The sequence below is a fragment of the Ctenopharyngodon idella genome, chromosome 4 (genome assembly GCF_019924925.1).
Source record: "Ctenopharyngodon idella isolate HZGC_01 chromosome 4, HZGC01, whole genome shotgun sequence".
NCBI lineage: Eukaryota > Metazoa > Chordata > Actinopteri > Cypriniformes > Xenocyprididae > Ctenopharyngodon > Ctenopharyngodon idella.
The window spans coordinates 3,617,317-3,641,701 of record NC_067223.1 but is presented as its reverse complement, the minus strand read 5'-3'; the positions used below and the strand labels follow the sequence as shown (position 1 = coordinate 3,641,701).

General features: G+C 39.8%; 1 protein-coding gene and 1 long non-coding RNA gene across 6 annotated transcripts in view; one reads left to right on the top strand and one right to left on the bottom strand.

Moving 5' to 3' along the window:
• Window positions 1–24,385, bottom strand: part of kmt2e (lysine (K)-specific methyltransferase 2E) — a 49,033-nt gene that overhangs the window by 23,600 nt on the left and 1,048 nt on the right. For 3 of the 5 annotated variants that reach the window (XM_051890819.1, XM_051890820.1, XM_051890821.1), the window contains exons 1-2: window positions 18,067–18,337; window positions 4,134–4,318 (exon numbers count right to left, since the gene is read on the bottom strand). In XM_051890819.1, coding sequence (XP_051746779.1) covers window positions 4,134–4,204 — 71 coding nt within the window. In that variant the 5' untranslated portion in view covers window positions 4,205–4,318; window positions 18,067–18,337. Of the gene's footprint in view, window positions 1–4,133; window positions 4,319–18,066; window positions 18,596–24,385 lie in introns of those variants that run through there. The other 2 variants (XM_051890817.1, XM_051890818.1) reach the window with 2 other exon arrangements.
• LOC127510805 (uncharacterized) lies at window positions 18,502–23,939 on the top strand. The gene is made up of 2 exons (XR_007929754.1): window positions 18,502–18,746; window positions 21,420–23,939. It is a non-coding gene; the product is annotated as an uncharacterized LOC127510805 (long non-coding RNA).

Below are 24,385 nucleotides of genomic sequence, written 5' to 3'. Positions count from 1 at the left end.
GTGCCAAAACTTACCATAAATCAAGGCGTCTGTGGAGTAAAAGGCAAAAGCGCAACAGCATGCAGAAACCAGTCCGTATTCGCTTCTCTTTCCTGTTTTTGTTGTATTCTCACTTTCCTCCCAATCATGTCTCACTGCAAGCGGAGAGAAGCTATACCTGCTGTCCTTCTCGTCCCATTCACCTCGTGCTGTCTTGTCCCTACCTCACGCTCACACTTCCTGATTCAGTTGGCGCTTACAGCTAACTGTCAAAGTGAAAGTGTGTGAACCGCTGAGGGGCGGGCCCTTTAGAGAAAGAGAGTGTGTGTGTGTATGTGTGTGACTGCATGAGTCAAATGAGAACAAGAGCTCTTACGAAAAAACTGCCCTTCCAGGCAGGCGATAAATGATTAGCAGGTTTTTATTGATGCCTTTACATTACGGTGTGGTTTTAGCGATAAGATTATCAACGAGGGGCAGGTGACAGGCCGGGGGATTTCCTTCACATCGGTGACAATAAACTCTCTAGTGTCTTTACTAAAAAACAGCCGCCTTCCTAAGCAGGCTTAGGAGGAGGACTTTAAACAGGCAGCGAGTCAAAAGGAGACAGAGAGAAGGTGTTTGAGTAGGTGCAATGACAGAGAGGTTTGACAGATTGACAGAAAAAAAAAAAAAAAAAAAAAAAATCTAATTACCCATAAATGCAGCATCAAAGCGCAACATTATTTTGAGCCCATAAAAGAATTGACACCCGGGTGCAATGTTTTAGACGCTAAAATATTTTCTCTTCTTAAACTTCAATATCCAATGACAGCTAACAAAGTATTTGGAAAATTAGTATTTCACAATTTTGTCCTAACCAGGTGCAATGCAATAATGGTTGGTGTTTTAACGCCATGCCATCTTTCCTGACTATTTTCATGGTGAGTAACAAGTTGCAATACTATAAAAGAGCAATTTAAAAACCTATATAATGTTTTAAAATTAGCTTTAGATAAAAACTCTAAAATGGATTCAGTGTCAAGCAAGAACTGATAAATATATATATATAGTATCTTGAACATTGTATAAACGTGTCCACCAATTTCATAAATGTAAATTAGAGTTGTCAAAAGTACTGACTTCGGTACTGAAATTTGAAAAATGTGATGCTTTGAGCACTGTTGAGCGGATTTGTAAACACCTCTGATTGGCCATCGTGTTCACGCGCTCATCAGATGTGTCTGTGATTGGCTACAATGATCAACGCATGGGAGCGCTCCTGTGTGTGTCTGTGTAAGCGCTCGATGAAGAGCGTCATTGATGACTATTCACAATGTTTTTGAAGCCAATCACAGACATATCTGATGAGCGCGTGAACACAATGGCCAATCAGAGGTGTTTACGAATCCACTCAACAGCTCTCAAAGCGTCACATTTTTAGAATTTAATCTGGAAATCTCTTCGCAACACACGATGTTATTGTATTGTGTCAAATTGGTCAAAATTAGTACAAAATTGATCAAACAGCGAAAAAGAGCTAAAAAAAAAAGATGGAAAAAAGACAGGACAGAGTTTGCATGGAGTGTAATTGAAGCTCCAATTAGACGTAACTGGTATGCATGTGCTAATCATAGCCCACTGCTCCAGAGACAGCTTAATATGGAATAGACACAATGCACACACACACCTGTTGAGAGAGAGTGGGGCGACAGTGGGGTTCCTACACATTTTTTTATTTCAAAATTCCAAATTCCCAAACCTATCTGTAGATTTTTCAGACCATATTTTACATAAATGGTTGATACAGCATTATTTTCAGCATTATATGTGGTATATAATACAGTCATCTCTAAATATTTTTACTTTCATTTTTCATTGGTTTTCGCAAAGTGATAACATGCGCTTACATGATGAGAAAAACCCAAAACACTTTATAATCTGCATATATTCACCTCTGCCACATCAGCTGGATTCTTTAAATGTGGTTTGATGTTGCACGATAACCAAAGAGCAAAGCACAGTCTGATTTAGATGATTGTTTGCTCCTTTATCTGTTTCTGGTTTGAGTGGTACATGCACATTCTTTTAGTAAGGTTCAAAAGAGACTCGCTTATGGTAAAGACAAACAGCTTTGCGTAATAAAAATAAGCACCTTGAATTTATTCATTCATTTTGGACAAATCACTAAATCTTTCCCTCTGCTTGTAAGGCAAATTTATTTTTAGTAATTCTTAATTTTATATTTTAGAAAACTGAACAGGGGCAATAGTCTTGAAACACAAATATTTTTCCATACTTGGACCTGGAAATTTTCCATCTAGACCTGGAAATTACTCAAATCAAATTCCATACTTTTCTAAACTGCGTAGGAACCCTGAGATAGGGCATAGAAAGAGTGACAACTTACTTTTAAGGGCTCACATTTCCTCCTATTACATACCTAGACATGCAACACAAGTTACATGTGTGTCATGTTTAACGTAAATCACACCAGACAGCGTCCATCTAGAGCTGGACGAGGTTTAGAGGGATTTACAGAAGCTGTTTCAGGTTCAATGGCATTTTAACGGACTATCTGTTGACATCACAGTGATGCACAATGCCTGGTAACCATGACAACCTCTGCCGCAGGCCCGGGGTGGGCTGACCCTGACTGAGGAGTAATGTCAGGAACAAGAAAAAAGCCATGTAGGAGACGTGCGACACTCGGATAAGATCCGGTGATGCATAGACCACCACGTAAGACCAGCCAGAGATAAACAATGCAACATTATTTTTTTTCCCATTATGTGCCGTTTCTCATTTAGTGGCAGGTGGAGATCCTTCTTAAAGCTTGTTAGAGCCTTGTGGAATAAATCTGCGTATGCAGACAGCCGTATGGATGCCCGAAAGACTAAAACCCAGACGGATGTAAAGCTACACGGCAGCACGGCCTCTTAAGCAGGCTAAAGCTCCAGGGCCCAGCTGTCACTCAGACGGTCGCCATGACAACAGGCCCTGCGCAGTGCAGGAGAGCGCGCCATGGCAACGGGACGGAGCTCCGCATTTAAAGAGAAACACACTGCATTCATTCAAGCGCATGCTGCAGAGGGGAGGGGTCTGCTGTACGGCACGTGATGTAAAATCTATCAGACGTTTAACAGCAGCGTTTCCTGCGCTGAAACTCACAGAATGTATAAGAGAAATCTGATGAATAGTAATATAGAAATAAAATAATAAAAGACGTGATTATTGATCCTACAAATACCAAACAGCAAACCAAATCCCATTCTGAATGCAATTCAACATTTTTTTTTTAAAAAAGGGACAGTACAATATTTTCTCTTCTTAAACTTCAATATCCAATGACAGCTAACCAAGTATTTTGAAAATTAGTATTTTTACAATTTTGTCCTAACCAGGTGCAATGCAATAATATAAAAAAAAAAAATAAAGGACGTATTGATCCTACAAATACCAAACGGAAACCAAAACCCATTCTGAATGCAATTCAACATTTTTTTAAAGGGACAGTACACCTAAAATGAAAATGGCGGAATTGCCTCAACCTTTTGTCATTTTAAAATGTTTCTTAAATCTTTTTTTTATTTACGCAGAAGAAAACATAATAATTCAGGTACTTGGTTCTATTTATCAGTTGTTGATTGGATGTTGAGATGTGGGCGTTGCCCTCAAAAGTGGAGGCAGATGAACGTGAGTGTGCAGGGATGGAGTTTATATAAAAAAAATAATGATTTAAGTAGTCATGGACGAATTTTCATTTCATTTTATAACTCTTTAAATTTTCTATTCCTCACATAAAGCTATTGTATGCTTTCAGAAGTCATACAGATCACTTTTATGGTGTTTATGGGTTTTATGGGTTTATTCTCAGTTTTGGACCTTGACAGCTTCAGCCTCCATATACTTCCATTGTTTGGAAAAGAGCAACTGCTAAATAACTTATGTTCCACTGAAAAACGATATTTTTTTTCTTTTGCAATAGCAGCAGAGCATGTTTCTGATGAGAAAGTCACAGACAGATGAGAGAACGGAAGCGGTGGTGGAAAAATCTGACTACAGATGCGCTTCCCTCTGCTGATGCAACCAGAAAATGAACAAAACGAAACAAAAGGTAGTGATGAGTCAATATGAAAGGACACCGACAGCGAGAAAGAGAGAGAAAAACTCACTCTGAGCCTGCAGCCATGTCCAGGTATGAGGTGTTGGCCGTGTCCACCCCTACTGGGATGACTATGCTCATGACGTTCTGTGCTGGGAGTCTCTTGTCCTACTGAGTCCAGAGCACAGCAATCCAAAACACTGAGGCATGTCAGCCACAGCACTCATTGCACACATCTAAGTGCATCCACAAGGCCTGCAAAGAGATGGAGAGAAAAACACAGTTAAGAGTTTGACAATCAACAATACACCAGACAAAACAGGGCAATAAAAATGTGACTGGGGCACATTTATGGAAACTACACACAGATAGTGTACATATTACGAAACCCTGGGTCATTTCAGCTAGTATTGTAAACAGGATGTGACACTTTTCAAAGAGTAGCTATGATTCATAGCACAAACATGAGGCTATCGTTGGCCATGAGGCGTTATTCTTCCAAGCATCAAGAGCACTGGTTAACATGTTTATTTCTAATGGAAAAACATCAAAAGGTGGGGCTTTAACTTGATGGTTTGTGCTTCAACACATTGGCTTGGGTAAAGCTACTTGGCTTCTAAAAGAAAGAAGAAAAAAAAAGAAAAGAAAAAAAAAAATCAGCGTTTGAACACGTCTTTTGTATAACAAGGGAGGGGAAGTGAAGATTGTGTGGCAAAAGCGTGTCCAATAACAGAGCTCGACCTTTGCAGAAACAAACAGGGTGAAGTGACTACGCATGGACACAAGGGGGCGCAGTTGCATGCTTGGTCAGAGCCATCATGAATGTGAAGAGAGAGAGAGAGAGAGAGAGAGAGAGAGAGAGAGAGAGAGAGAGAGAGAGAGAGAGAGAGAGAGAACACAACATGGAGGCAGCTTTTATATTTTCCGCTCATCCATAAACGTCTATTCAATGCTCACGTCCTGAGCGTGCACAAAGACGTGTCGTTGCGACACTGCTCGTGAGAGGATTTAATGTGTACATGGTGGAGGCAAAAAACGGATGGAAAGATTAATGATTAAGCGTTATATTTGTCCGGGCAGAGCGATATGAAGAGATGCAGCTCTGTGAACAGAGAGGGAAGTGGCATTGATGGACAGCAAAAGATAGCAGCAACAGCCAATCAGGGGCTTCCCTTGCAAGTAACGTTTTAATCCTGGTCAGAGGGGCTAAATATGTCACACTGACATACTTCTCCTGGAACAACAAACAGGGTGGCGACAAAGGAATTAAAGTGTGTGTGTGTTGTGGTGATAAGTGGGATTAGAGGAGGGGCCAGATGCTGGGACATACAGTCTACAGATGAAACCTGGATTTTGGCGAGACTGTTTGGCTACTAACAAAAGAGGATGGAGGAAGACTAGTAAACTAGTATTGTGCCAACAGGGTCTAAAACTAAGCAACCAATTTCAGTGATAAATAACTGCCTGTAATTCATATTTATTAATGTACATTTCTACTAGGGATGCTCATAATTAACTGGTTAACCATTAACCGAATTTTGACTGGTTAATATTATTGGTTAAAGGGTTTATAAAGTAGTAACTTTTAAAGTAGTTTTTCAAGATATTTTGAAAACATTTGCTGCATGGTTAAAAAATACACTACACATAGGGCCTGTTTACACCTGGTCAATTCATGCGTTTTCTCTGATCGGCTAGCTATCTGATTTATAAAAACGATTCCATTTACACTTGGCCACATAAATGCGTCTCTCCAAAACGGATATAAATCCGATCTTCAATTCCGGCGCTATACGCAGATTTCATGGAGTTCACGTCACTGAAAGCAACAAATATGAGCTGCATTTATTGATAATCAGCTAATTTCAAAATCAAAGACCGCAATAGGAGAGAGCGTGGCCACAGCACTGGTAAGATCATTTAGTCTCATTACTTTTAATGAAGATGATTGTGTTTTGAGCGCCTGCGACTTACTTTCAGTTTGATTTGCGGCAGTTTGGCGTTGTCTCGCTGAAGAGATACTCAGCTGTTCATATGGGGTGATGCGTGCTGCAGTAGCGCTGTCATATCTGACTATAACATGTTATTTAGCCTATAACACGGTCTCACACGTTTATTTTTTAGTATTTTTGGAAGGAGTTAAATTTGCATATGTGGTTTCTACAACCAGATGCATTTAGACCTGTTCAGTTTTGACTGGAATACGTCCCAGACCACCTCCTGAAGTGGTTTGAGCAATCGGATTTATATCCATCTCGAATGCGTTTCGGAGGGCATTTACACCTGGTTTTTTCATGATCGGATAGCTATCCGATCAGAGAAAACGCATGAAGTGACCAGGTGTAAACAGGCCCACATAAAATTGAGTTTTTGAGAGAGAGAGAGAAAAAAAAAACAAAAAAAAAAACCCACATATGTAGCATTTTATAATTATATTCAGAAATAATGTATAGCCTGAAAAAAGTATTCTTGTCACCTCATAACATTAAGGTTGAACAACTGCAGTCACATGGACTATTTTAATGATGTATTTACTACCTTTCTGGGCCTTGGAAGTAGTTATTATGTTGCAGTCTGTGGGGATTCAGAAAGCGCTCGGATTTCATCAAAAATATCTTAATTTGTGTTCCTAAGATGAAAGAAGGAACAACATGAGGGTGAGTAATTAATGAGAATTTTCATTTTTGGGTGAACCAACCCTTTAATATATTAATAATTTTAAACATTTTACATGACGTTTTATTTACTGAGACAAACCCTGCAGGGCAAAAAAAAAAAAAAAAAAATCACTTAGAGCTGTGGTCAGGGTTGCCAGGTCTGTGCAACAAAAGTAGCCCAATAGCCAGTCAAGTCAAAATTAGCCCAAAAACAGCCTAATGCAAATTTTCTCCATCAGACGGCTGAATTCTCCACTTAATTTGTACATCTGGGGGATGTTTTGGGGGTGTTGGGCGCCAAAATCGTACATACGGGGGTGGAAAGCAACCTGCGGAAAAAAAATCTATACCTGCGGCAACAACTTAAAAGTAAATTTCTCTGGAAAACCACGGACTTGGCAACACTGGCTGTGGTTGCACTTTTCTTTTTACTAGATCATTCATCAACATAATATGATGCATTTGTATCATAAAAAAAGAAAAAGAAAGAAAAAGAAAAAAATACTACCATTCTTATATTTGCAATCCAAAACATCTAAAATAACTAATAAAACCAATTTTTACCCAGATTTGGCACTTGTTAGATAAGTGTTAATTTTGGACTTTGCATACTAGGACTGTGATAAAGATCACTGCAAATAAACAAAACATGAACTTACATGCCTGCACACAACACACACCTTGACCAGCCTTAACATGCCCCCTTTAGATACACACATACATACAAACACTCCCCTATGAAGGTGGCACATCTTCTGCTCACTGTTTGGAAATATATTAGAATGACTGTCATTTGTATTGGGTGGCATGTTGGAGAACAGACTTTCAGACCGTATGTGATGTGTGCGAGACGCGTGTGCTGTTATGTAGAGCATAAAGAGAGAGGCTATAAAGCAGTCCAGAGACTCGCAGAGATGACAGCTGTCAGCTTCGGGGTTAATTAATAGGAATCTGACAACGTGTGTCGGTTAGTGTGTGATTTACTCTGTAGGCAACTACAATTCTCCCATTTTTGGCCATGTCAGGTCGCTTTCACAAGCGCAGTGGGTCTAATATATTGCGGATGTTTCGACTGCTGTGAAAAATGAATGGAGTTTCACCACTCTTGAAAAGGCACAGTAAATAATAGCTCTGCTCCAAACCTAGTGAACTGCCTTGCTGTCTTTTGTTTACAAAGGCATCTGTCTTTTAAGGCAGTATCCTAACTGAATTGGAACCTAATAAGTGACTGATTTGGAATGCTCTACATTAGGCAGCATTATGGCACACAAATAGCTCTCAAAAATAGAGACTAAGAGACGCCACTATATATTGATTCCAATAAAGTTTTAATGCCAGCAAAACAGAGCACACAAATATAACATTTTAACATAATTAGATTGTATTATATGAAATATATGACTTTCCTGTCTAATTATATATATATATATATAAAAATGTGGATTTACAGTTGATTTCAGCATGAGAATACAGGGAAAAACATTACTATATTAATACTAGTATGCTGTAAAATAAGAAAGACTAATAATAGTCAGTCAACAGTAAAATTACAATGACAATATTCATGGTAAGGTTAGCGAAACAAAAACAGTTTAATTATTGATTAGCTGTTGATATGACAGTGTGTTGTAAGTACATACCCACAAAAGAGTATTGTAATAAATGCTATATCAACTTTATTTGTTTGGAAAACTGACAAAAAATAAATAAAAATAGATTTTGTTATTATAGCAAGTCCAAGCTGAATTTTAAGGCTTGGAAAGGGGGATTGGAAACCCTGTTGCAAAAACTAATTCCTGTAAGACACACTGGCTACAAGATGCCTTAAAATGCTCCCTAGGTAGGCAGCTTCAGCTTGCTACATTTTGGAACAGAGTTTAAGTTCCCATGTCCTCTTCACGAAGAAGTGACAAACACAGGAAGAGGGCGAAAGAGAGACAACATTGTACAGTGTAATAAACCCATTTCCCTTAGAAAGCATACGGTGGGTCTCTTTCCAGCTTTCTCGCACAGAGTCTGTTCTTCTTGGCCTCAGCAGGGCAATCCTGCCGTCACTGCTTAGGAATGCACGCGTGCGCACTGCCTCTCTGTACACACACACACACACACACACACACACACAGAGATAACCATAACATATCTCCTCCGAATGCCCAGACGTACCCTTTTCTTTACTCTCAAACACTCGCACACACATTCAGCAGACACCCCCCTCCTTAAAAATGCAAAACGGAGGGATGTGTGGAAAAATCTAGTACAGTAGAGCATTCCTGGCTAAATCAGAGCATTCAGACTGCCTCTGACACGCCCATTTCCTTTAGTAAAACTGTCTGCCACTCAAGAGGAACGCAGCCAGAGAGAGAGAAAAAGAGAGAGAGTAAGAAAGAAAAATGCTTGCCCTACCCGGATTTCTTTCCCTCCCCTAGCTGCACTTCCTAAATAAACCCTTGACACTCAAAAGGGAAGGGAGGGGTGGATGGGGAGAGAAAAGGGGGAGATGGCTGCGGAATACGAGACCAATTAAATGGTCATGAGGAAAGAGAAGCCATTTAAAGAGCCTATAAAAAGATCAACAGCTTTTGAAACAAAATATAAAAAAGCCTATCTGAAAACATCAAATATTAATTCTTTTCTGTTCTGTTCTTTCTGTGATTTTGAGATTTCCACTGGCTCCCTAACTATCCATCTAAGGAATGATGATGAGGGACCAATTCTGGCACAGAAGCAGCCAGCTGAATCCAACTGTTTTTCCTCCTCTCTCTGTATGGACACAATGTCGTATGGGAAGCTCCTCCTTCCGGCAGCTCGCTACAGCGGGCAGGGAAACCCACAGCCTCATGTAGGAGTATTTTTTCCTTTCTCTCCCTGTTTCTCCCGCTCTCTCTCCCACAGTCATTTTCCTGGTTTGCGCTGTCTGATTTTCAGCGGGGAGAGATGGAAATAGAGCAGGCTTCCAAATGCTAGCCCCGGTGATGTGACTTCACACCATTCACGCAGTCTGAGTCATCACAGCCTACGCTACACTGAGGCTTTACACAACCACGTGCCTCAAAAATGCACGAACGCACGCCGAGAGCTTTTCCTCACTGTCATTGATGAAGATGCATGAGGTACGAGGTTGTATCACCCTGTTCGCATCTCTTCCTGTGAGACAAATATGCCACAATCAGAGCACAATCAAGGCCACCGGCCAGCTCTTGGTGTTGAAGAAAAGATGAGAACAGATTATATTCAAATATGAATTTATTAGTGGTGTTTACTAAATTTTCCCATACTTAAGAACCAACTCTTAATACAACTGTTAAACATCAGAGCTGCAGAGACAAATAATGACTTAGCAGATGATAAAAGAGAAAAATAAAATAAAAAATTGACTTAAACCACAATGTCTAGAGGTCAGAATACACACTTGAGGGTGGGCTCTTTTGACTTGGGCCACTAAGCAAGGACGTGTCTCTGGTCTGTATTTTATCTTGGCCTCTCTAACAAACGTTATTGAGGTTAATGGCTCCTGTGCTACAGTCTGCCAAGTGGCTGACCACAGTGCACCTCCAACATGGTCAGAGAGGAGGCACTTGACATTCTTAAATTAGATAAGGATGACTGATGACAAACAAAATCAATGATGCACATCCCCCATCTATAGATTCAATGAGTGGTTCATTAAGATTTATAAAGAAAACTTACATTTTCGTAAGTTGAAACTCACTACAACAACGCTATGTTGTTGCTATTTGGTTGCACACTAGCCCGAGTCTAAAGAGGCCAACTTCAAGTCTCTATGATATTCGTGTGTCCCTCTTACAAGAGATTACTTTCCATCTTATTTTTATCAGTCAAGAAAAATTGTAAGTCTGACCATTTAGAAAACTAATAGCACACCTCACCTCCAAAAGATGTACAATGTATCATCTAGAACACAAAACTGAAAAACAAACAATGGTCCCGTTTACACCTGGTATTAAAATGCGTTTTGTTTGATCGGATCACAAGTAAATGAGGGAGACAGGTTTACACCTGGTATTTTAATCTGTCTCTTTTGTCCATTTTCAACTACTCCTGTTCTGTTTTCTTCAAGGGGAAGGTCTACGGGCGGGTAAATGTATGTTTTTTTTCCCCGATCTTTCGATCTAATGGACAAAATGAGCTTGCACAATTACATATGAACTCTCCCATAATGATGGAAAAACATACAGAGAGCAGCAGCTTTCGTTTCTGCTCTAACAGCCACAAGTCCGGCCGAACGCTGTGAGTGCTTGTTAGAAATCAGGAATGGTGAGAGAACATTATGCTTGGTACATTTTTCGTCTTCAAACCAAACTTGCGTCTTCAGCCGACAAAGTTTAAATCCCGTCTGTCTAGCGCGCTTTCCATAATGTTTATGCATTAGGTCAGTAGGCGGAGAGGAGGTGGTCTTTAGTAGCTGTTCGAACACATTCGACCACATGAGCGTTTCCACTACGAAAGCAATCCGGTCAAATGCGTTTGACTACCTCTGGAAGTGGTAAGCTCAAAATGTTTTACACCCCGTTTTCACCTGTATTTAGCATCATCCACTTGTGACCCGATTGACCAAAACGCATCTTAATACCAGGTGGAAACAGGGCCCAAGACAAATCTCCTTCCTCTTAGTTAATGGCACTTTTGGAACATCAGAGTGTACGTATATGTCCGGATGTACAGGGGCCGAATCAGTCCATTGAAATAGTGCCATGGGCGAAAAGGACAGTCTAGGCCACTCCATGATCAATTTCATGCCTGGCTTGCACCATTACATCACAAACACCGCACAATAACATTCACACATTTATAAATGAGTAGGATGCGGTGCTGCACCCTTGTCTGCCTGCTCTATGGGACACCTGTCATGTAGGTAGGGCCCGTTGAGAGAGCTCGGTTACAGCCAGCAAACAAAAACATGTTACCTGAGCCCACAGCTCCTCCCTGCACGTCCCTCACGTGACCTTACGGCACTAACAGGCCTCCCAGTGGATACTGTCTTAACCACACCTCAGCTCGATAAAACATGGGCTATAAATATAAAAACATGTTTATGATCTCATACAATTCAAGGAACCTGGATGTGCTCTGGAAAAAGAATGTTTGTCAGGTTTTGGCATGTGTTTGTCCCGGTGTGCGCAACGTGATCATAGATGCGTCACCTGAGACTACGATTCTAAGCCACCTGCCTCTCTCTCCCTTTCTAACCTCCATCTCTCTCCTGAGGGGGGTACTTCACTTCTCCATCCCTCTGTCAACACAGAGAACAGACACTGCCTATGGCCTCACACACACAGCTCCGAGTCACCCATGCGCAGTGAGGCTAGTGACATGACAACCTGACAAAGAATGAGACAGGATGGTGAATGCAGCTGTTGTAGAGTTGTTTATGATGAGCAGAATTGCGCATTTCAATCTTTTAGGTAGACAGATATTTTGTGAAATCAAGTGAAAGCAATATATAATGGCTTTATTATGTGAAAGTGCATTGCAAGTCTTCACTTGTTATCAGTTGTCACAAATAACCTTCACTTTTCCATGCATCCCTAGGGTGCAATGACCGGTTATGTAAAACATGAGATCAAGTGTTCATTCTGAACTCTTCAAGTTCATCCACTGTGCTTCCAGCGTGGTTGAGCTGCACTACATTTATCATTTTAAAAACAAACCAGTTTTGTGTAGCAGTGCAGCTAAGCATGCTTCTCTTGCATTCTCTGAGTGGATCACTTCTCTCTAACGTCGCTGTCGGAGTTGTGAGCTGTGTGTTGATGTGCGTAGGCTGATGTTCCATCCTCTTCGTACAGCTGCACAGCCTCACTGTGATGTCACACCACTACATGCCAACGATTGGACCTCCACCTACAGGAAACGCCTGTCAGAAAGCCACAACCTGCACTGTACATGGTCTGCTCCTCTCATTATCTGCATGCAAGCCCAGAGGAAAGCTTTTCCATGCAAAAAAAAAAAAATGGAGCCACAGACGTAAAAAATATAAAGTTTTCATTAAGCAAATCAACATTTATGCGATCAGAAATGACAAAAAATCCATTCATGTCTTTGTGGCCATCTTGAAGCTCAGCCTAATATAGTGTCATGAGGTAAAAGGGGCCGGAGAAGCATGTGTTTGGCAAATGTCTCAGATCACCATCTCGGCCGTGGCTGCCAAAGTTTGTCTCACAGTGCAGCTAAGAAAAGAAAAAAAAAAAAAAAAACGCACATATCATTGGCTGCTACATAAAACACGCAGAAATTGGCATTTCAAAAAAAGCTGCTGGAGCAACGCCTTGGTTTTTATTACGGAAAGCCTTTCCAAACACTACCGTAGTGCCAAAAGTTACGGGAACAGCTCTGTGGTTAACAAAGACAGCAAGTGAGTGATTTCTGTTGGTGAAAACATATTTGTTAATGTAATGTATGCTACGCAGGATGAGGCCTTGAGCGGTGCCCACACACAGTTGTATGGGTGGACCCCAGCAAACTTTCCACAAAGTCATGCATCTGCCATGACCAGTGGATGTGAGGTGAAAGGAGAGCTCGGGAGGGGAGGTCTTTGTCAATGTCAAAGGAGAAACAACCGAGTCACAGCTGTTATCTCACAGCTTGACCCTGTAAGCCATTCCACCTGCCCCCAAAAGCTACATCAACATATGCATCAGGCTGAGGGGACGAAACCAGGCACATTCAGAGCGATAAAACACAAACATCAGCATCCAAATACACCATGAAGGCTTGACTCGATGGATAACTGAAGCCCCCCCGATGATGTGCAATCAGTTTACGCATGAACAGTCACTCGCCTGCTTCCCGTCCAAGATCAAGATCACCTTTTTGCAGCATCATCGTCTATTCATTACGCATTAGGGCCCAACAAACTGCCCTGATGAATAACCACATTCTTCTGGACCTGTAAACTCCCCACTGACCAGAGGGAGGGAGCAGTAATCATGAGAGAAATATGACACAGCCGTGTGGGTTGCGCTCTTTTCAATGCTGCAGTAAACTTAACGGCACTCTCAAATAAAGTCATATTCCTCAGTGCGGTTATTGAACCAAAATGTTATGCTGGGTAGTTTTGCGATGCAGACGGTTGTGCGTGAGCTTGAGTAACGTCTCGTTTCCTGTTAATTCTTTAGGTGAGGCAATCTAGGTTTCTGGTACAACACAAACCTTTCATAGACATGAAGTTTCCAGTCAAGTAAACTAGTCACAAAAGAATGCATTTGAGGTGGGTGGTATGAGCACAATCTTATTTCACAATATGAGAAATTATCACAATAACAATACCTAGTTATTTTTTATATTTTATCTTTGTGTGTAAAAATAAGAACAAAGATGCAAAGAGCAAAAAATAGGACAGATAAGAAAGACATGAAATAAACTGTTTTAAGTTCTCCAGTTACAATAGTCTATACAGTCTTTACTCTATTATCAACACAATGAAGACATAACCGACTCAAATTACATGAATATTATTGTTTCACCTATGTTTGTACGACATGTTGATTCATTTGTTTAAAAGTAATACCATTTTGTAAAATCACAGAGTAAGATTATTTTGATCAAAGTAGTTACAAACTTTGCTGCACCTTGAAGCAGACAACGACATTGTCATCAAATACAATAAATTTGTTTACATGCTCCACAACGCCACCCAATGCAATTAGTTATTACCGTGAGTTTTAGTTTGCGTTCTTAAGATTTATCATAGATTCACTGCATTTACGGACAGCAAAGCAACATGTAGCAAATTTTGAAAACTATTTTTTTGAATTATTACAGATCGAATATCCAAATATTTGTATTCAACTATTCGAGCACACTCCTAGCATATTCGAACTAGGGGAGCAACGGTTCTCGGTTAAAAAAAAAAAAAAAAAAAAAAAAAAAAATCGAACCGTTCGATTCTCCACCCATGGTTCGGCACGCGCTTGCACCACGGTTCGTCCTGAAACCTGATGACGCATCTATATGGTTTGTTGAAAACAACAACGTTTAAAACAGACAGGCGGATTCGGCTAATGTATGTTTCAGTCGATGGATAGGCCACGCATTCTGGTTTCCCAATACGTTACAACAGCGATGATCAAAAGAACATGGACAAAACAGTCACTGTAAACAAATGTTCAATGACGTGCCGAAAGCTCTATGACCAGTCATTTACGCCATCACCCGGGCGTTGATAGCGCGCGAGCGCAGGTGATACATGAACATCTCACGTTGCTATCTGTGTTTAAACTAAACTCATTAAAACCTTGCCGATTTAAACATTCATCCATAAGACGCAAAAGAATACTCTCGCGCAAATTCTCTTTCAAGTTTTGCACCTGAACGGACAAATTCACACAAAATTATGTCAACATGCCCATCTTAGCGAGTATTCTAACAAACATAGTAGGTTATGTCTTAAAAGAAAAATGAGACAGACAACATGTGTAACAAAATATGTACTGGATCTATGAATTATGTCTAATATTTCTAATATTCCTGCTCTGTGTGTTTTTAGTGTTAATCAAACAACATAAAATGAAGAAATCACTCACTAGGTCTTGACTGAATAGGTTTTGTAACTTCAATAATGTTTAATCTTTATTGAATTTATTCAAAGAAGTTTATGTGCAGTGTCATTTTATATTTGATTACATAGGCTACCTGAAAACTATTGTTAGATACCTAAAAAACCTGTAAAGCATTGTTTATTTCATTTGTATCTTAGCTCTCATGTATTTATTTGTGCTGTTTCTTGTAGTTAGATTATTTGTCTTTATTTTCTTTATTTTTATTTGACAATTGTCCTATTTTTTAGGGAACATCGCACATACCGAACCGTACCGAAACCGTGACCCTCAAACCGTGAGTAATCTGAACCGTTGCACCCCTAATTCGAACGTTCTAGCGCAATAAGCAGTTAATTTCGGACCCTTTTTTCATTCATTCGTGTTTCTTTATCACTATAAGCAATCAAAAACTTTAAGCAGCCCTACACTGTGTAACTATATTTAAATACCACGATATACATGAAATAGCAACATCTCTATTGATTGATGCTTTATATTAAAGCAACAATATATACCGTCATACCACCCAGCCCTTATAAAGCATTGTGATGAAAAACAAGAGAGGAACAAGATTAGCTGTTTGAGCTACTATGAAACACGGTAATAAATCCCCTTTTGTTCCTACAAAAGGCTGCATGTTTATTCTTTTAACTATGGTGTGACATCTTGCCAATATCTCTCTGATGTTTAGCATACTTAAACACCTTTTATCTTTAAATAAAGAGACAAATTATCCCCATGAAAACAACCATTTGAATGGGAGAGACCTTTCGTGGAACGACTGATTATTACTTATCGTTTATTATACTTTGCTTCGTGAATGAGCTGAGATTTGAGTGTCGTGTGCTCATTTATGATAGTTATCCAGGTTTAGCAACAAGGTTGCATATCTAGCACACTCATATAGTTCGGTTTATGTGCTAAACGTTTAGTGAACGCAATGGACGTAGGCTATAATCATATTTGGTGAGACACAGCACTGTATTTTTCTGGTGTGTGTTGTGCACTTGCCTGTGGGTGAGTGTGTTGGCGCTGCAGTGTGTGAGAGTTGATCTAGGGGTGTGGAGGCTTTCATTACCACAACATCAACTCATCCGCCATTTTCACTAAGCACCTGAGAGGAAATACTGCGCTCGAAGACTCGCTGATATTTGACAGAAAACGGCCAAGATAACAAGAAACCCATCTTTTCACACATGCTTAAGTATCTATTTGTCAAATGCGCTGTTTTTGTGCTGGAACAAAGTGTTTGCGTCGTTTCTGCGTAGCTAGCGATTCTGACTGACGACAACTAGCCAACCTCAAATTACCTCACAATACACACGATTATCTGAGTGGGAAAGCGCGTTTTAATGACTTCGTTTGGCGTTTAAATAACCAAATAATATGTTGGAAAGTCTATAAAGCCGAGCTAATCGTGTCGGGTCGACTAATTCAGTATCCTCGCGAAAAGCTAGTCGGTGAAGCTAACTGCTTAGCTTGCTATGCTAATGCGCATCGATATGAAACACCCGAGCGTCTTAATTTCCTTACACAGACGTATAAATCAAATTTCCAACAATAAATATCAACCCAAATCTTTCTCAACCTAAAAACGCGTCGAGTGACTGTTTATTCACTATAAATGGCATAACTGCGCAGTTCGCTTGTAAAGCAGCGCGGCTCTGGTCCACTTTGAGGAGAAGCTAAAGCAGATCCGACTACATGAACCGAGCCCGAACCCCCTCCCCCACGCCTGCAGCACTCATTACCATCACACAACACACAAAACACATCAGACAACCACTAAATAAGCGCTCACTTCATGCCCTCTTTGCTAAATCAACACAATATTATGCTAAGCAGTACCAAGTCAAGTCATATTCCGAGCAACGATTAGCGCAAATCCAAAAACAACAGCTTAAAATCACATCAACGTATTTTAGAGGGTCATAATACCTAATACATAATGTCAATCAATAGGCTTTAAAGTGTATATTTGTGGGCTGGGTATGGGGTAAGAGTGGACCTAGTGAATGGGTAACTGGAGTTGAAAGGTGTAAACAAAAGCCCTGTTGTTGCAGGCTCTGTCAGAGCACAACGTGCCATTTTAAACATTTCACACCTCTCATTCTCTAAAACGTACATCTAAAACACGTGTAAACAATCGTAAACGTGCAAATGAGCATCAAGTTTGAAGATAAGTGGCGGGAGTAACATGTCGTGGGACGTGACCACGGCTTCTCCACAATTAAAAATACTCCAAGCAGTTTTTGTTGCACATCCCAGCATGTAAAGAGATTACGGAGTCTTGATCTGTTTCTTTCTTGGTTGGCTAACTAACTTGCTAGCATTTCTCCAGTGACTGCTGGTGTAGCTCGCAGCTTTGTAACAACGTAAGAGAAACGACGAGTTTCCGCTACTGTTGTATGCAGCTTTTCTGGTTGTTAACGTTATAAAACAGCGTTATAATTCAAGATCTTTCCTTTTGTGAAGCATTAAATGTGGGTGTGAGCTAGCTAGCCACTTTAGCTGCTAAATTAAGTCATACACGCACACACACACTGCTCGGATTGCCCTCTTTACAACAAGCCAGGTGGGATTTATACCTCAAAAGGAGCGTTGACAAATACACAGCAGCGTTGTAATTACATCTAATTTTAAGGTAAACTAATAATACAAGCTCATGAAAGCTTCAGTTTCAGCATCTACACAAGGATGGACCCTCTTCAGCAAGTATGTTAGCCACTGGCATTAAACAACCCTCTCTAATAAACAAACAGATAGCTGTAGGATTTCAGCAGGTACTTACCGTTGATGTCCACTGTAATAACTGTGAATAAAGACACGGGGGACTCGGGTGAGACCCCGCCGCCTGATATACCACAACCAAAACAATACTTCGCTCTCCACTGCGGATGTGTAACAAAGCTTTACAAATCGCGCTATTTAGCACTTGTATTTCGCCTCTTGGTGCTCTAATCCAAATGTACAGTCTGAGTCTTTTAAAACCTGATAATTTTGTCCATATCTATGCCGACAGTTAGAAACTGGATCCCTTCTATCCTGTCTCTTTTCCCTGTGCAAAAATGGCGGCCCTGGCAGAAGTGCCGTGACTCCGCCTCCCCCCGCGCACCCCCGCCCGGCTCTCTGTCACTGCGCGCTCCGCCCCTACATTCCGCGGGGTTTCCCAGAGCAGAATCTCAGGGGCGCGTGCAGGAGAGAGTTCATCCACGGCAAATGGGAGCGCGCATTCTTCTCATCGTACAGTCCAAACATAGGAGTCTGCAGACCGCCGTGGAGAAGTCAGCCTTAAAGGCTTGGCCTAGCGAGATGAATGCCTAAAGAAGGGAAAGATAATGGATAAAGACACTGCGATTAAGATTATAGTGGGTCACTAACATTAAGAAACCCTGAACTCAAGAGGACTTTCAAACTGGATTAGATTTTATCTTTTTCTTTAGAAAAACTAACTGCCATACCAGAGTTAAGGTGCGTCCCCGTTCACGTGCTTCTATGTCATTTTGTAGTATATAGTGTGTACTCAATCACCCTTAGGTAAATCAGCACGAAATGTAAGTTAGCCTTTTCTTCCCTGTTGTGACGTAAATCCGAGTGAAACGGCTTTTCGAACAAGAAAAAACGTAGGACAGGACGTTAGGGAATTAATCACGAGGGGTCATTATTATTATTAAATATGTGCACAGGTAAATCATTTATATAATAAATACGGCAATATTCCATAAGAAATAAGAATTGTCAATTTGAATTTAATGGTGATTTTAATACACTTAATTATCCGATAAACAAAGGTTGTGTCTAAAATTGCCACCTACCCTTATACAATGCACAATTTGAGCTGGCCATGCCCCGTGAATTCAAAAGCGATCACGATTACAAATGTGTGAAGTGTGGAATATTGGATATATACTTCATACACTCAACTGTGCAGATTTCTGTGCATAGGAGGAAGGACTATCAACAGGGCTTCAGACTGCAACCAAATGAAAGCATTTTGTAACCTTTTTTCCTGCCGGTGTGAATAAATTTTGTCAGAGTTCACACTGATAAGACCATCCATTTCTGTTGCATATGAGAAACATCAAAGGGCAAACAAAACGAAAGCGGAACAAATCTGCACTACTCATTTGAGCAGCGAAGCGAGGACCGTTTATCAACTCGGACCAATAATAGACAGCACAGTGCGAGCTCAGAACAGGTTTAGGCCCTGTCCCAAATGGCAGACTTCATGTGCACATTTGGACTTACAATGGCCGTCGCATAACGTGCCAGTTGGGTGTCCCATTTGTCAATGTAGGTTTTCAGAAGGGTGTTTGCAAGCGCCCCCTTTACGCCCAATATGCAACCTTGATGCACAAGGCTTTTCAGTCCACAATAATCACCAACATTCACCATGGATTTATTGTAGTAATGCTAACTGTAACCATGGTATTGTGGCAGAATGTAGTCAAATGTTTTTACATTATTAATTTCAGAGTTCGTACATTTTGAGAGTAAAATTCAAGGACATTTAAATTTTTCACACAACTTTTTTCAGCACTTCAAAGCTTTAAATATTATTCAATTTAAATGTTATTTTCAGTGTGATGACCAAGAAGATTATTTGTTCATCTTTCAAAGACTGCCCCCATTTGTAAAACTAAAAGTTTTAAGATATAGGAAAACTAACACTTGGTAGCAAACAAACACTTTTATTTAAAAATAAAAAAGACATGAATTACCACTATAACCAGTAGATGGCAGCAGAGGAGCACTCAGGGCCGTCGCTAGAGGGGCAGAAGGTGGTGACAATTCTAGGCTGGGGACCCACAGCAAAAACCCTTGCTATGGCCCTGGGAGCACAGGGCTTTCCACCCCCAATTCTTTTTTACGTGTTTTGATTTTGAATTTATATTTAGACATTAAGAAATCAATATTATAAAATATAAAATCATCAAGAAATAGTCAAAGTTACCAAAGCACTTTTTGGTACTGAAGTAGAAAAAGACACAAAGTCTCATGAAAAACAAAAACTTTTCTTCAAATTGCAGTTGAATTACACAGAAAGCAAGTAAAGAGCGCTCCTTTATAATCACTGAAGCTGTTGGTCAGTTCAGTATGCTAAGAACAATGGTACATTTAATAAGAGTAGAATATTCAAAATTTTCCCTATAAAAATTAGTTTTTTATCTGCATCTCAACTCAAGCTCAGTGCTTTACTGCCAAATGTGCATTTCCAAGTAATAATCACGTAATGTTATTAGTAAATGCACTTATTTAATGCAAAACAATAATAATATTATGCTTAAATTACCTTTATGATTAAAAATAAAGTAATAGCAAAGTAATACAAGTAATAGTACAGTAAACCACATGATTTGAGGTGTCATTCATGTCTTAGCACAAATGGTGCATTCCAAAGTTTTTCTAAATCCCTAAACCTAAGTACAACGACTAGTAATACAGGTGTTTATAGTGTTACAAAATAGCTAGTGTCTGCCAATACAAATAAATGTTTGATAAAAATGTTTCAACCTTGCCAAGACGCTGTATTTTCCTTAGATATCTGGGTGTTTTGGAATTATACAACAATCTGTATCTGCATGTGTAGTCTTTTTATAGGTTCCTGATGTGGAAGTCTAATCGTCAGCCCGTTCCCTACACGTGTTTCCTTTTTATGGAATCCCTACCCCCATTATAGGTATCCAAATGTCAAAACATTTCTGAAATAATAAAAAGAGCTTTAAGAATTGGGTGAAAACAAAGCAGGAGGCAGCCTACGCAAGTCATTGCCTACTATGGATGAATACGAACACCTACTTGTAAGGCCCAAAACAGTAAATGGCTGCAAATCTGTTATGTAACCCTTTATACAAGTGCAGTGGGGTTTTTTTTTTTTTTTTAATTCTGCTCAAGGTAACTGGAATGAGATGACCACAAGTATAAACACAAACATCTGCAGAGAGTAATGAAAAGACTGTATTTCCGTTGGCTGTGGACAGACCTACGTTGTCTTTTTTCTTCTCTGACTTTTTTCAATTTAGTTAAATCCTTTCAGCCTACAGTATCTCAAGTTCATGTTGAGATATAATACACATATTTACAAATTTAATACAACTGTTGTCCTGTATCATTTCGTAGTAAACTAGTGTCATATTGTTGCAGGAGTTTCCTAACGTTGCTCTTCAAGCAGACGGCTTCGTCCGAGCAACTCACCCTACAAACAAACACCCTCCCCCCATGCTGAACTGGGATCTAAACCGCATCCTCCTGCGCATGCGCAGTCTGTGCTATAAAACCAACCACTTGCAGTTGAAGAGCTATGCAACGCAGAGTGGAGAAACGGCAAGACAAAGCAGAAAACTGCGATGTGACGCGCCGATCACCGAATTTGCACAGTTGAAAGGAAAACGAAACTATAGATAGTTAAATCGAGCTGTTAAATTGCACAGGATTGCCTACGCCAGTCAAATCATCGTCAGGTTTTAACTTTCGGGACACTGAGATTATAGATGGATATTAATACGGCTACATTCAACCAGTTTTGGAGCTAGGGTATTATTTCAGTGTCGATATCGTTCATTTTGTTATGCTTTCAAAATGGCGATTTTCTCCGCTCTTCCCCCTCCCTGGCCTTCCTGAATAGATGAATGACATTGCCCTTGACCAATAATACGCTCATTGTTCTGTTTTCTCGGCGTTGATTGGCTACCGATGACATCATCTGAATTCCATATGTGGGAGGGCACTGAGCTACGAGGGGAGAGCGGCGCACCCGGAGATCCGACCGTGTTTGTGGACGACAGTAGGGTGCCATTAACTCCAAATCTCATTAACCATTTGATTTACTTAAATCTCAACGGATCTCTGAAACACGGCGTTTTAGAAGAGCCCTTCCACGGAGTTGGCAATACACATTATTCGTTCGTTTCGATCACAAAAATCGCAAGAAGATGGCGTCCTCGCTCGCTCGCTCGCAGCACTGCACAAAGCCCACACTGGGCGGGGTCACGGTCTTTCCAGAAAATATCATTGCCGAAAACTGGATTGAGCTCCTTAAGATTACGTCATCAGCCGTGTGTTTTAAAATACTCTGGCGAATAAAAACCTTAATAGGCTTTTGTCGCAGCAAACGCCGGAATATTGGAAAGTAGTTTATTTGGGCGTTCGTCGGTTCGTTTTAAAGAACCGATTATAAGCGATTCATTGATTCTTTTTCTTCTGCGTCATGACGTATTTACGTTGTCCCTGACAGCTTGATGTGACAAATTACTTTTTAAAATCTAAATTAAAACATCTCAAAGGCATATGTATATATCGCTGTTTACTACGGGATTTACCTATTAAAAGTAACTTAAAAAAAAAAAACAATTTTGTGTGCTGTAATGTCCTGTATCGTGATTGTTGTCATATCATCCAGTTGCAATCATTCGTTCGCCATTCGGACATTACTGTTGGCTGTCAGTGCATTTTAAATCCTCATATCCCTTATGTTTTTGGAAATTTGCGAGAAGGGTAAGCGCACCTGCTGCTATCTTTATAAGAAGTCAGAACATCGTCGGTTACGTCACAATAACAGCCGCATATGAGCTGCAACAAAAGAACTCAGCTGAAGGAGCGCGTTTCCTGTTTTGGCGCTGCTCAGGAAACGAATCGCGTGCAGAAAACATGCCGGTCGAGGTTTCACATCGTTGGTGTGGGACGCCATAGAGTGTCTGCATAAGTAATCTGTTTCTTGCGTTCGTTAAGATTGATGTTTTAGTAACGCCGTGGCTTTGAGCTGCTCGCTTTTTTTTTTATTGATTGCGTTTCCACAGCCGCCATGTTGTCGATCCCACGCCTCCTCTGCGCTGCTCTGGGGATGATGATTAGTAAATGGCGTATTGGAGCATTTTCTTTACTGCTTAGTGAGTAGTAGTTTTTGTATATTGGCTCCCTCAAGAAAGTTTAGCTCAAATCGCCTGATATAAAATGAGTTTCACTGCAATTTCGTTACTTGTATTATTTTAACCTACTATTATTCTTGTCCATTACATGATCTGGACACAAGAGGGATGAAAGTGGCACAGGGTGTCCTAAAGACAAATAATTGTGTTATGATACTACAAACACTATACATTGAATACTATGTCTTAGAAACTGTCAAACTACTTAGTCCAGGACAGGTGCATAATGGCCAACTTAGCAAAACATCTCACAGCTTTAAAATTAAATATAATTATGATGGTTTGTAGTGTTTTTCAATCAAGGGTCTTGGTCCCACAAGGGGGGCACATCAAGCTTCCAAGATGCCTTAAATAGTTTTAAATTTATATTGATAAAACCAAACTTAACCCTATAAAGCCATTCTGTATCATATTTGATACATGCCTTTAAATGATAGACATGATCAAAACTTTGGCTAAAAATCTTTTTGTACACAATCTTCTACATGCCATCTGCTGTCTAAATTGATAGCTTATACTTTTTTAGCAAGTAAAAAGCCTTTTAGTATAAATGTTCATCTTCAGGTTGTGGTACATGTCTTTTTGCTGTAAAATCTTTGATTTTCCTAAAGTAAACAAATTGCTTTTATTAGTAATATTTTAAGATGAGCATTTACTGGATTGAAGCAACTTATTTAAGTAATTAGTTATCCATAGGCTACTTTTTTTTTTTTTATAAATCATGTTGTTGGTAATGGTTCTACAATCTAGGCTTACAGTGCTTTTGGGAAATGCGGCCTTGTTGTTGAAAACCACAGGATGTTTTATTAAGTTAAATAATTTTGTTTAGTTTTATTGCTGTTTGTGCCAATAAAGTACTGTTTCACTTGAATTATCACTTGTCTTATTTTCAGAGTCTGAATTAACACAATTGTGTAAAGATCATTTCCTAATCGTTTCATACAATAATAAAATCTGAAATTTTTCCTGTATTTGCCATAAAATACAATAAATGATAAAGGACAAGAAGCAGAATCTCTCATCTCTCTTGATTACAACCTTTGCCAAGAGCAGAATCTAACATAAAAATGGAAAGGAAACATACAATAACTCATAAAATGTAGTTTTTCAGTGTAATAAATGTAGGCCCATAAATTACCCAACGAAGTAAATATATTTAAATTATTGATAAAAAAATAAATATAT